Here is a 14030-nt window from a genome sequence, read left to right as displayed (position 1 = left end):
AAGGACGATTAGGATGATGATTAAGACAAGGGCTATAAGCTAAGTCACCAGGTTCGACCGAATTTGAACCTTGAAGTTCGAAATTCGGCGAACTTGAAAAACCATTAAAAAAATCGATTAAATTCGATTAAATTCGATTTTAGGGTTTGTTAAAGTGTTTTTTTAATTTTTCGGGTTTGCGTTTTAGGGTTTGTTTTGGCGGATTTTATAAATAGGCGGCCGCAGACGTTGCAACCACACCCACGCGAGCTGCTAACGCCGCCCGCTCTGCCTGACCGCCCGCTCTGCGACCACCGCCTGCTCTGCGACGCCACCACCGGTGCTCGGCCGCCACCCGTCTGCGACGCCGCCACCCGTCTGCGACGCCGCCACCAGTGTCGACGCCGCCTGCACTCCGCGACGACGCCGCCACCAGTGCCGAGTGCCGACGCCGCCACCAGTGCCGACGCCGCCTGCACTCCGCGACGCCGCCTGCACAGCCGCACACGTCCGCCGCACAGGTATTTTTTTTTATTTTATTATTTTTTTTTTTTGTTTATAATGTTAAATAGTTAATAACTTAATGTTTAAAAATGTAATTTTATATAATAATAATATTATATATTTTATGCTTTATATTTATATTTTATAATATAATATTATATATTTTTATATTTTATTAATTTTTTTTAGGTTTAATATTTTTTATGTTTAATAATTAATAATTTAATATTAATATGGTGTTAATTTTTTTTATTTTTTATGATATTAATATGATATTATTAATTTATTATTATATATCTCTGCTTCATTTTTTTATATGATATTAATATGGTGTCAATTTTTTTTATGTTTATAAATTTATAATATTGTTTAATATTATTATTATATAATTTATAATTTTATATTAATGGTTTTTTATTATATTGTTTAATATTATATATTTTTAAAAGGTTGAAATAAAAATAGTGTGTTTTTTAATTTTTCTTTCCAAACATGCAGATTTTCATTTAATGGCTCCTCCCAAATCAACTTCTGAGGCATGGAAGCATGTGACCCGAAATGGAACTCACATCAAATGTAACATGTGTCAGGCAAATATCATTGGAACTTTAACAAGGCTTAGGGACCACTTCCTTGCTAATAAAGGGGGTCCAGGTGGAGGTGTTCAAGCATGCACAGGTGCGACTCCAGAACTTAAAGCTATTCTAGAGAAAGAGTTGGCTGCTTCAACGGTAGGCAAAATGAAGAAGGCACAAAAGAAACAGAGAATTGAAGGAGATATATCTAGATTCACATCTACCATGTCTTCCTCTTCTGTGCAATCCGAAGCGGCGAGTGTACCAAAACAGAGTGGAACACTGAACAACTTTTGGAAACCAGTAGAGAAACAACAGGTGGATGATGCAGTTGCTGATTTGTTTTACACAAGTGCTATTCCATTCAATGTTGCGAGAAATCCTCATTTCCGCAATGCAGTTCAGAAAATTGCAGAGTTTGGCAAAGGGTACACACCCCCAGGTTCAGAGGCTATCAGGACAACTCTTTTGCAGAGGTCAAAAGATAGAGTGACTGAAAAATTAGCTGATGTCAAAGCCACTTGGAAGGAAACAGGTTGCACTATATTGAGTGATGGATGGTCAGATATGTGTCAAAGGCCATTGATTAATGTTTTGGTGTCTTGTCCTGAAGGTGTTGTGTTTTTGAAAGTCATTGACACCATGAACCACAAAAAAACTTCAGAGTATATTTTTCAAATATTAGAGGAAGCCATTCTTGAAGTAGGGATGGAAAATGTGGTTCAAGTGGTAACTGATAGTGCAGCAAATTGTGTGGGAGCTGGGAGGCTGATTGTAGAGAAGTACCCACAGATATATTGGAGCCCATGTGCAGCGCATTGTCTTGATTTGTTGCTTCATGACTTGGCTAAATTCCCATGGATAAATGAAGCTATTCATAGAGGGAGAGCAATTGCAAATTTCATACGGAATCATCGTCTCACATTGAGTATTTATAGGCAGCATGCATCAAAGGAATTGTTGAGGCCTTGTGAAACAAGATTTGCTTCATATTATATCACTTTGAAAAGAGTGGTTGAAGAAAAAGCAGCTTTGAGGTCTATTATATGTTCCAATCAGTGGGAAAGTTCAGTGCTTTCTAAAGGCCCCAAGGGGAAGAACATAGAGCAAATCATCCTAAACAGCAATTTCTGGGAAAGTGCAGCAAAAGTCTTGCTTGTATGTGAACCAATTGTTGACGTGCTTCGTATGGTTGATGGTGACACTCCTTGCCTTGGCATGCTTTATGAAAGCATGGACCGGTGTAAGGAATCTATTCAAAAAGCACTAAACAATGAAGAAGCAGAATATATGCAGATATGGGAGACAGTTGATTGCAGATGGAAAATGATGCACACACCTTTACATGCAGCAGCTTGCTTTTTGGAGCCTAAGTTGTTTTCTATTGATAGAAGGGGTGATAATGAAATCATGGCAGGGCTTTACCAAGCCATTAGCAGGTATGTACCAAATCCAGAAATTGCAGCACTAATCAGAGATCAAAGTTGGCAATACAAGAGAGGAGAAGGGATGTTTGGAGGGGCAGAAGCCAAATATGACTCGCCACGTATGTCTGGATATAGATGGTGGATCGCTTATGGATCATCAGCTCCTGAACTGCAAGAGTTTGCTATTCGAATTTTGAGTCAGGGAGCAAGTTCATCAGCTTGTGAGAGGAACTGGAGTTGCTTTGACCACATCCATTCCAAAAAGAGGAACAAATTGCTGACTGGAAAGTTGGGAGATCTTGTCTATGTTCGCAGCAATTTGAAATTGCTGATGAACAAATCAGCAAAGAACACTTCTTTACAACAAACTCTTGAAGGCATGGCAATGCCAGATGCAGATGAGCCTGACTTTGTAGATGATGAACTGAGTAGTGATACAGATGATGATGATTTGGCATCCCAGCCAAGTGCTCTTGATGACTTAGAGTTATTTTAAAGTTCTAAAGTTTTTGACTGTTATTGTACCTTTTTGACAAAAGAACATCTTTGCGATAGTGAAAGCATATGTTTCCTACGGTTTATATTTTATAAATGTGTCATCTTTTTGTAATTATTTCAAATCTATTTATCAATGTTAAACTATTTACGCAAATTTATAGATATATTACATATATTTATTAAAAAAAAATTTAAAAATTACATATGGCGAATTTAATTCGAATTTTATACATTTCGAATTTTTTCCGCATCGAACTTCATCGAATTTCAAAGCTGTCGAACTTCGAATTCGAATTCGAACCTGGTGACTTAGGCTATAAGTAAGACAATCTTGATAACAATAAGTAACAACATTATTCAAGCTAACAAGAAATATATTGTTACAAAGTATGCAATACAATCAGACCTGCAAAACTAAAGGAGGTATGTGCAAAAAACAGGTACCTAGGTCAGTTTTTAGGTTAACCTTCCACTTGCATTAAGAACTCAAGGAGAGATGTTTGGAGTTTAAGTCAAATTAGACAATAGAAGCCCTGATAGATCATGGTAGGAAATTCCTAAGCCTTGGTGCACATTGATGGTGGATATCATATACTTGAATCTTCAAAGCATTGAGTGCAAGTTGTCTTCCTTTAGTGAAGCACTTCTACTGTAGAACCTTTAGAATCTGCTGAAGGAAGTGTACTTGTGCAAGAGTGAAGCGAACCAGATGTTGATCTCATCTTTTCTAGAATCACCTACACCAATTTTCACGGATGGTGATGTCAACAAAATAGTTTGAATGTCACCTTCCCTAGATGGTGATGTTAACTAGACAATTGGCATTGAACATCATTGTCATGGATGATAGCTAGAGAGATTTTTGTGAAGAGAATATTTTTAAACAGTCTAAATGGCCTAATAAAGGTACATGTATGAGGTCAATATGAAGCTTCTAGAAGGTTATAATAAGGACAGTAAACGTATTGTACGCAAACAAAATGGTGAACATTATGTTAGCATTATGAACAAATCAATTACAAAAGGCAATGAACGACGAAACAGCTTTCAATAAGGTACTCAAACTGCCTCACCCTAATCGACTATGGCAGGTTCATGCACCAATAAGTGTTGACAAAGCAAAATATTAGTAAGGTCATTTAAAGGTGTATAAGGCCATTTACAGGTATATACACCTGCAACTATTGCTTGTGTTTCCTAATTTATTTTTTGTAAAAAAGTGATAAAACACACTCACATCATTGGCTCAAAAGCATGGAAATGCACAATATTAGGTTGTTCAATAATCCATAAATAACAACATTCATCTATGTCAAACCCTCTAGGTATGATTTGTTCATGTCGCCTATTAGATTTCTTTTAAATTCTCTTAGAATTTTTTCTTACTTATATAGTCATTTATTAAGCTTTTTAAGCAAATTGAGATTTTTCTTATTTAAATATTTCTTAATTTTATTTTTAGAAATATAATTCTCCAAGCAGTTTCGCAATGGCCCCTCCCTAGCTTGTGGTTGTTATTTGTGATGGCCATTATTTTACAAGCTATTTAACAATGTGGATATCCCTATGATAGGACTTTATTCCACATTATTAATCTCTCTTTCTAGAAGCATATCTATGGTTCAAACTGAACCAGAACAGCAGCCACCCATTTGCACAGTGTGTTAAAAGCTATTATTCTGATATTTAGGGCAGGATAGCTTATTTATATGAAGCTTCACTATTTCCAAATACCTTGCTTTGAGAAGTTAAAAAATGGATGAATTTGGACATGTTTGGAGAGTATACAATTTGAATCTGTGTTGAGCAATCTAGTGAACACTAACAGCAGCTTGAGAGTGCGGTACATAATTTAGGATGGTATTGGAGCAAAAGAGCATTTGAATGAAATAGCGATCGCACAAAAGAGGCAGGCAGGCATACACACCTGGCCTAATGACTTTCTAGGGAATCGACCTCGAGACTGTAGAGCTTTGAGAGTTGAATGGTAATCGTCTTCGCCATTCACCCGAGCGTTGCATCGAATGTTTAACATGTTCATGCTCTTGTTCTTGCTCTTCCACTTCAATGCTGTAATTTTCCAAGAAGGGCGATGACATAATGATGCTGAATTCATGCTTCAAATGTCAACAGCAACCCAACTTACTGTCTTGCCTTGAAAGTGCATGGCGGGCGTACATTTACCACTTATCTACCTTAATTGTTGGCGTCGCGTAAGCAGAAGCATATAGTTAACCATGTTATCAAAAAGTTTATCTATTCTATAAGATATCAAATGAAACATTTTTATCGACTCCACGAGACCAAGGAGTGGTTATGTTCAATGAAAGGAACTTAAAAATGGTTTTAAGATGAAACTTAAAATTGTCAAGGATGTAACTCTTGCTTTTCTTAGATTGATGGCCCTGAGACATCATTAAAATTCATTTATTCATTCATTTAATGATATCAATTATTTTTTATGAGTTTAGTTTGATTTTGAATGAATGAACAATTTTTAATGTTTATGAGGTTAAAAAAAGTGAGGCAATAGTGTTATCATTTTCATTTTATTTTTTACATATCAATCATTTTTATATTCAAAGAGGTGATGAGCACTCCCAATTTTTCAATAGTCCTCTCGTTGAATAAATTGTAGCAAGAAACAATTGACATGATATTGGCATGTCTGTCCTTGATGTCCTTGAAGGCATCACACTCCATATTAAAGTGTTTTTATGGGTCCACCACCCTAGTATTATAAAAAAATACACACCCTTCTTCCCATGCTTCTTTATGTCTATTCCACCGCCTTGTTTAAATCAAAGTTGATGAGAGTTAGTTCTTAGTTGAGCAATCAGAATCTTGGCTCTCCATAGAGTACTAATTGTTGTGTACATTTTTTGGTTGATAATGGCATGTGATGTTGAACTCCTCAAGATAATAATTATTTTTCCTACCTAGTGTGTTACCTCATATTTGCTTGCAAAACTTATCCATAACAAAAGCCCTTATCTCTTTGTTATTTGTGGGGCATGCATTCAAGTAAATATTGTGTTTACTCGTCTATTTGTTGTTTTACTTCATCCAAGTATTATTTATTTCACTCATAATGTCACTAAAAACAATTTTAGGTCATCTGCCTACTTCCATTTGTTCAATTCTTTTTAAATACCTTATGAGACACACCATAGCAATTGCTTCAATAAAATTTGCCCCCGTTTCACTCAACATTGTCTCATAAGGAACTAAACCTTTTATTTTGGACTAACTTGTAATCAAGTGCTTTTCAATTTTCTCAAATTGTTCCCACTTTGAATTTGAGGTGCTACTAACCCACAACTCACACCCATATAACACCACCCAAAAAATTAAAATCCCAAAAAGAATTTTAGTAGTTTTCCAATCCCATAACTATGTCTCTCTACATCTATTCTGAAGAACATATATAGCTTTCCAACCTCCTAAAGTTCTCTTCTTTTTGCAACCTTCCTAACTAAGCTTCTTGTTAAATTCAATCTCAAGGTATTTGTACTCAATTACTACTTCAACAATGCCTTCGAAGTTTGTTTTTTGATGTTGGAGAAAATCATGATTTTGGTCTACTAGTATTGACTTGCATCCCCACTACCCTACAAAGATGTCCAAGGGCATATAAGTCCTCTTGTAAACTGTGAACCAATTTAGCAATCAAAATAAGGTCGTTGGCATATAAAAAAAGCCTAATCACATACTCTCGCAAATGAACACCATATCCACCTTGCAAATTTAGCCATTCTTCAAGTATGTCAATATATAAATCGAGGAGTGTAGAGCATAAAGGGCACCCTTGCTTGACCCCGATGTCACTCCTAAAACTTTCTGAAATACCTACCGAGTTTTTGACTTTGATTTTCACCTCCTCAAAAACCCTATGGATAATCACTCTTAAATGCATAGGAATCCCAAGTTCTTCCATTATACACTATAACTTATCCTTAGGGACCATGTTGAAGGTCTTTTCAAAGTCAAAAAAACAACAAAAAGAAGTTTACCTTTCTCCCCAAACTTTTTCAATTATGTGCCTTAGAGTGATTATGTGATCAATTATAGAGTGCTTATGCCTAAACCCTACTTAACCTTCTCAATAGTATCCACATTGTCTTGAAGGGTACTTCGTTTGGTATTGATCGGGTTGATCTCTTCATAAAACTATTCAAGCAGTCTAACTAGTCCCAATACCCCATCTTTCGCAACACTAATAACATCGCTAATATTAACATCATTACCATTAAAATCAAAATTGACATATTCCTCCTGCAGAGGGTGGTCAATATTCTAGGTATCAATAAATTACTTTATATTAACAGTAACATCACCATTGTTAGAAACCCCTTCAAGAATTCGCTCCTCAATCTGAATCTTCTTTCCCTTCCTCAAGAAAATCTTCCTTAGTCAACCCCAAAGCTCCTATTAGGTTTCAATCTTCTTTTCTTCTCTATTGTGGAAATGTCATCTTCACATTCACTAGTGAAAGAGTTGTTTGTCCAAGAAATGCTAGCAGATAGGTTGTCAAATTGGGGTGTTGATGAAGAAAATGTAGATGTGCATGAGTTGGCGGACACATCAACAATAAGCACCACATAGGTTGAGTTTCGATTTGGAGTGATAGTCTTCACATCATGACATTGTTGGGTCATGATGTGAACTCTTCATTAAAGAGTGTACTTTGTAATCATTTCCCAACGATGCCAAGACTTTTTAAGGATAGCAGACAAATTTAATCTCACCTCAAGATGGCATGTTTTTTTTTAAATTGGCAAGTTGAAGGAGGCTTTACATGTGTGAGTTTGCCTCGATATTGCTTCCATTATTTCGTTGTGGTGACATGAGAAATTCGAAGTTTTAAAAACAGGCTTACAATAGAATCCCCAAGGTGCTTATTTGGCTAAGCTCAGAACATGCCTGGCTTGTCTGATGGAGTCCATGGTGCCCCTCATCTCTAAGAAATGGAAAATGTCATTCCTAGGTGCCATTAAGGTTAAAAATTGGGTGGAGATTCTTGAGTCGGAGGATGATATGGTGAACAAAGCGGTGAGGAAAGTTCTAGGGGAAGATTTCATTGTGTCTAAGCACAGTTATCGAGTTAACAAGGACATCACGGTTGCTTTTGTGTCAATATTCTCAGCAATAAAGTTATGTCGTGCTTTGTTTCGAAAGGATATTTTCAAAGACCTAAATTTAGCTATAGGAAATATGGACGAGGATATGATGGCTCCTTATCCAGAGGATTATCTAGTAAGGACCAGACCGAGAGACATGGGGGAAAATAGGGAGTAGATTTTGTTGGTTGAAAGTTTGCAAACTAGGTGAGTTTACAAAATTGTGGTTTCAACCACAGTGAGTGAGATTAAATCTCTCCTAATTTCTAAGGGAAGGCCCCCCCTTCAATTCACTACTCTACCTGTCTAAAATAAGATACAACTTTAAACTTCTAAACGAAACTTGGGTGGTGCATCATCTTATACTCCTTTTTAGAATAGATGTTATTCTCTCCTCTTTTTTTAGGAAAGAATTTACAATATAGAGCAGCAATAATTCTTACAATTTCAATGTTACAAATTAACTTAAAATGCAAGAATGATTAAAATATGGATAAGTAAAGAAGCAAAGTTTCTATAAAGGCCCAAAATCCTCTATTGCTTCTCTAGGACAGGAAAGAGTGCTTAAGTTCAAAGTCTTAAAACTCAATGTTGTCCTATCAACCTTTCTTCAAATTACTTATGTAACCCACGGTATCAGATTAAGACATTCAAAGTAAAGCACAAAGTCTTTATCTTGATATCCTCTTGCAAATTTAAATAATATTTTTTAAATGATAAAATGAAGCTCAAAGTGTTCAAATTAAGGATGGCACAACAAAGCACAAAGTCTTTGAAACGCTATCTTATAATATTTCAGCTAACTTCAAACTTGAAAAATACCAACATGAAGCTCAAAGTCTTCAAAATGATATCACCTTCACCAATTCCTAATTTTATTAACAAAAGATTAAATATGACACAAAGTTCACAAACCAACAATTGCCTCTACTCTTTAACAATATTCCCTCAACAACACCTTTTCTTGAGCAAAATAAGAAATTATAAAAAAAATGACATAAGAACACTCTCACCATAAACCACAAATAAATCTAACACAAAGTCCAGATGCCAAAGCTTTCTTCTTATTTGATCAAGTTTGTAAAATAAAAATAGGAATACAAAGTTTCACTTTTTGCTCTTCACTTTGGCATAGTTTTTTGGCATATATAATAAAGATTATCCCTCTCAATTACAATAAGAAACCTCATATATAAGAGAGGTGCATTGAGAAAATCTAGGAAAAACTATGACTAATTCAAAGAAGAGTCCTATTTGACTTTGGAATCGTGCATTACCTAAAATGCAAAAACTAAATACAAAATGGCACTTGAAGTGTCAAAGTCCTACTCAAAAACACATGTGCAAATTCTAAACTATGAGAAATTCTAAGTGTCATTAGACAATCCATTTTTATCTTTCTTCATGAACTCCTCAAATTTTGTAGAATTGCTTTCATCTATTCCCCATCAGATTCTTTGGTGTGACTTGTGATGATCTTGACCCGGGTTATAGAGTCTTTAAGCCTTATAAAACATTTCTTGTGGTTTTTGAAAAGAGAGACTATATCATCCAGATTTACTTGGATCTCTATCAACTTATCAATTGAAGATAATGAGAAAGCTTGTGTATCAACCTCTTCACCAATTAACAAACTGAATTGTTTGATGATGATTTCTTAGTGAAGGGGCTTCTGATTCTCATCAAGGAAAGTGCAAGGGAATGTTGATATCTTATCAATGATGTCTTTTCCTTTATCATTGCATTCTCTTTGTACCTTCCTCATATCTTTGACAAGCATCTCCAATGTGTTCATTTGATGTTCCAATACTTCCCTTTGTTCAATATACATATCCCTTGAAGGGAACACTCCATTATCAACTAGAACATCCAACTGAAAATCTTCTAACGTCAACCAAGAGTCGAAGTCTTTCTCATACGTGTCCAATTATTGTGACAAAATATCTAAAGTTTTGTCAACTTCAGACCTAACACCTCCTAAATCATTTATCAAAGTAATATCAAAACTTATCAAATGAGTCCCTTGACTCAGAAGTCTATCCATCCACTCACCAACTATTCTTCCATGAGAATTGACCTGCTCATCTTGTTTAATGATTTGTTCATCTACTGAAGAAGTGAAAGGCTCTACTACCTCTAATGATTTGGTTATCTTGATCAACACTTATGTGAGTTGATCTACTTGTTTCTTCAACGTATCTTTCTCTTCATTAAACATTGTTACAAGATGTTGGAAAGTGGTTTGAGAATCCTTCATTGTTCCTTCATGTGTCTATTTTCCAAGGTCAATTCTATTGACGACATATTCGGTGGGTTATACTTTATCCAAATCTATGTTCAGAGGGGGAATTGGCATCTCCACATACTTATTCTTTGATTTATCCACTTTCACCCAAGACAAAGTTTTGGCCTTCTTTGTACCCTTGGGCTTAACAAGCACCAACTGAATGAAATAAAATTCGTTTAGAGAGATGGCTTGCTTCTTTTGTTTAGGAGTGTTAGACACTAGTCAGGGTGGCAAAGGTGTGTCATCATCCATTTCAACAGTCAACACTTGTGCTGCCAACTCCTGAGATTGCACATTTGTAGTAACAATGGGTGGAGTAGAGGTAAAAATGGTAGGTATATTTTGAGCAATAGTAACCCTAGGAATAACTTGGGATTCTGACATAAATTTATCAAAATCTTCCAACATGGAAGAAGTAACCTCAGATAGATTAGCAAAAAATACAGTATCAAGATTGTTGTGAGTGTATCAAGGGCAGATTCACTAGTGGACGTGGATGGAATGACATGAATTTCAAGAGCTTGTGATGAAAATGAAATAGTGGAGCCTACAGGAATAGTATCAGAAACTAAAACTAAAGTAGTACCTATAACATCACATGGTGAAGGAGGAATACCTTCTTGTGTCTCTTGAGACTAGGAAGTACTTGGTATTTTAGGTTATCCCTCCTCATCAAATTCTCCTTCCTCTTGTTCATGTTCCTTTTACGGTTCATAGTTTTCTTCTTGTTCTCCATCATTGTCTTCATCCTCTTCATCAACCTCATCATGAATTTGAGTCTCTTGAGTTGAAGACTCACCTTCACTCTTACCTTTTCCAACTGTGAACTTGAAATTTGGACCTTTAGGAGCCATATGATCCTATCTATTTTTGGTCCTTAATTTAGAAGTCTTTCCCTTAGGCCCTACGATATCATCTTCAAATTATTTGGCTAGAAAAGGCTTCATATGAACACTGTGCAGATTTAACCAAACATTGGTATTAGCAAGGATGTTTTGGAATCTTACCTTTACTGAGGTATTCTCCTTTTGAGACCACTGGATAAGAGGAAAAGGTGATCCAGCAACTTTGTTCTTCTCATACATAGGATCTAGGATGTCTCCATCCTCTTTAAGATCCTCAAGAACCTCAGCAAGATCAAAATTCTCAATTTTCTCTACTGTTAGAAGACAGTAGTCAAGTCTTCGGATATCCTCTTCAGTTCTACAGTCAATTCATACATCTTCAATTCAATGGACATGGGTGTATTTTTTCTTGATTTTATTCTTCATGTCCCTAAAATCAAAATACTTTCTGGCCTTGAAGAATTTCATGATCACTCTCCTCATTTATTACTCCATGGCACGAGCCTTGTAGATAGAGTTGATGGAGTATCTCCCTATGGTACTGGAGAACTCGAGACCTGTTTTATGAGCTCTAGATTGATGCTCATGGATTGATATCATCTGGCAATCCATCTCCATAAGGATGATTTTGTCTCATGGATATCTTGGAAGCATTAAGCGCTCTCCATCAAAGCATCTAATCCTTATATATGTAAATGTAGGAAACTGCAAAAAAATACAACCATATTCACTTACAACTTTGCAAGCCTCATTTGACACCCTCTTGTTCTGAAGATCCTTGTCAAACAAGCACATGTAGTGGGCAAATAAAGCATCACTAACCCTCTTGAAATGATGTAAAATCTCCTTGATAGTTAATTGGGTGAAATACTGATAAACAGGAACCTGACTCTTGTCACTTGTGGTAGATATTCCTATAAAATGTCTCATTGAGGCGGCTACATAGACAAGATATGAAGTCATATAAAATTTCAAGGTGGTAGTAACCATGATCAATTGCTCACACTAAGCATCTGCAATATGCTTGCCCCAGTAGATCTTCTTCTTATTTTTCCTGATAATGTGAATGTACTGGTACATCCACTTGTAGTAAGTGTTAGAAGTTGGGAGGCCTTTTAGTTGTTGGTACAGGAGGTCAGACCTCTGAAGTTGTCTCACATTCTTACGATTCTTAGTAGAGATACAAAGTTCGCCATGGGGACTAGTGCTTGGCTGCCCTGGAGAAGTGAGTGTTGTGGAGTGGAGCCAATGGGGTCAAGCATCTAAGTACCCATTTTGAATAAGTGTAGTTTGGAAACCAAGTGAGATCCAACAACTATTCTCCTGGCTAGCCTTAGGATTTGTGCTTGCATGTTTTTATTTCAAATAAGATAAACACCTTCAGACATTATGTCTTCATTTTTTGTTGTGTTTTCTTGTCACTAAAAATCAAAATAGTGAGATTTGGTCACATTCAACAACTTCACAATTGGACAAAATTGCAAAACATTTTTGGAATCATGTTTGTGTTAGATTAAACTACATATGTTTTCACTATAATTGTGTCTTTGATCAAAAATCACATCTGGGTTTACTTAAACTGCATCTATGTTCAAAACGAATAAATTGCAAAAGATTTGTCAAGAGAAAAAAGACTTAAGTTTTTAGATTCAGAGAGCTTCTAAGGCTTATTTCAAAAACTAGAAGTTCCCAATACCTATGAACAACCCCACAGTCGTCCTTTCCCATGGAGAAGAACTACCACTACACATGTTCATGATGATACCCAAGATCATACCAATGCATACAATTACACCCAAGCGAACATTAAAAATCATGACACGAGGAGACCCCGTGTTAGAATTGGGGGCAATACTCAAGATCACTCTTATGATACCTCCTATCCTTACAATCATAACATGTATCATCCTAGACCTAGTTCTCCTCACTACAATACAACGCTAAGTGGTCCATATGCAAGCTACAACTATGTCCCTCCTCCGTATGAACACATCTATGATCAATACTGTAGACACTTAAAAATAATTATTTTAATTATTTTTTAATTCCTCACATAATTAATTAATTAATTATGTTAATTAAAATTCTTCTCAATATTAATTAAATATAATTAATATTGTCACTATAGCATATGATTTATTTATTTAATAAATCAATCCCTTTCTTTATTCTTTTAAAAAATCAAATCCTCACAAATCTTCCTCTTAGCTAATTAATTTCAATTAATTAGTTAACCTACATGATTCCTACAAATCATCTTCTTAATTCATCATTAACCTAATAAATTCTTCTAGAAACTCCCTAAACTCACTTAACATTATTCTTTTAGTCAAATTCTCCTACAAATATAAATCCCACCTAACATTTCCTCTAATTCCCCTCCTAATGAGTCGTTAATGGCTAATCATCATGATTAGCCACAAAGTCAACTCTTTGTCCTTTCATCCAGCCACTAGCTTTAAATGCTCTTTTTCTAGATGAATGTAAGATTTTCAAAATCTCACATTCCTCTAGGCATTTCCCTCTCCCAAGGAATTTTTAATTCCTTTTTATTCTTCTAATCTCCATAATATCCGTTTTTGGAGAATTTTTAATTCCTCCAATGCATCTTGTAGAGTGTGGAGATACGAAATGTCTTTAAGGCATATTTCTTGGTCTCCACACCCTCTCTTGGACCTTGTGTGACCTCACAAGTAAATCTTAGCCCTTCATCTCGAATTCATCCTAGCCATCCGTTTTCCTCTCCTCTTCCTATAAAATAGGGTTCCATCCCTTCATTCAAAACATCTTGAAAT

General features: G+C 35.7%; 1 protein-coding gene across 4 annotated transcripts in view; it reads right to left on the bottom strand.

Moving 5' to 3' along the window:
* Window positions 1-5282, bottom strand: part of LOC131065055 (ribosomal RNA small subunit methyltransferase, chloroplastic) — a 253187-nt gene extending 247905 nt beyond the window's left edge. Inside the window, exon 1 of one of the 4 annotated variants that reach the window (XM_057999441.1) lies at window positions 4911-5282. In XM_057999441.1, coding sequence (XP_057855424.1) covers window positions 4911-5099 — 189 coding nt within the window. In that variant the 5' untranslated portion in view covers window positions 5100-5282. The remainder of the gene's footprint in view (window positions 1-4910) is intronic. The other 3 variants (XM_057999443.2, XM_057999442.2, XM_057999440.2) reach the window with 3 other exon arrangements.
* Between the last annotated feature and the right edge of the window lie 8748 nt (window positions 5283-14030).

Source organism: Cryptomeria japonica, chromosome 11 (genome assembly GCF_030272615.1).
Source record: "Cryptomeria japonica chromosome 11, Sugi_1.0, whole genome shotgun sequence".
Classification (NCBI taxonomy): Eukaryota; Viridiplantae; Streptophyta; class Pinopsida; order Cupressales; family Cupressaceae; genus Cryptomeria; species Cryptomeria japonica.
The sequence above is the reverse complement of the archived record's forward strand: the minus strand, read 5'-3'. Positions and strand labels throughout refer to the sequence as shown.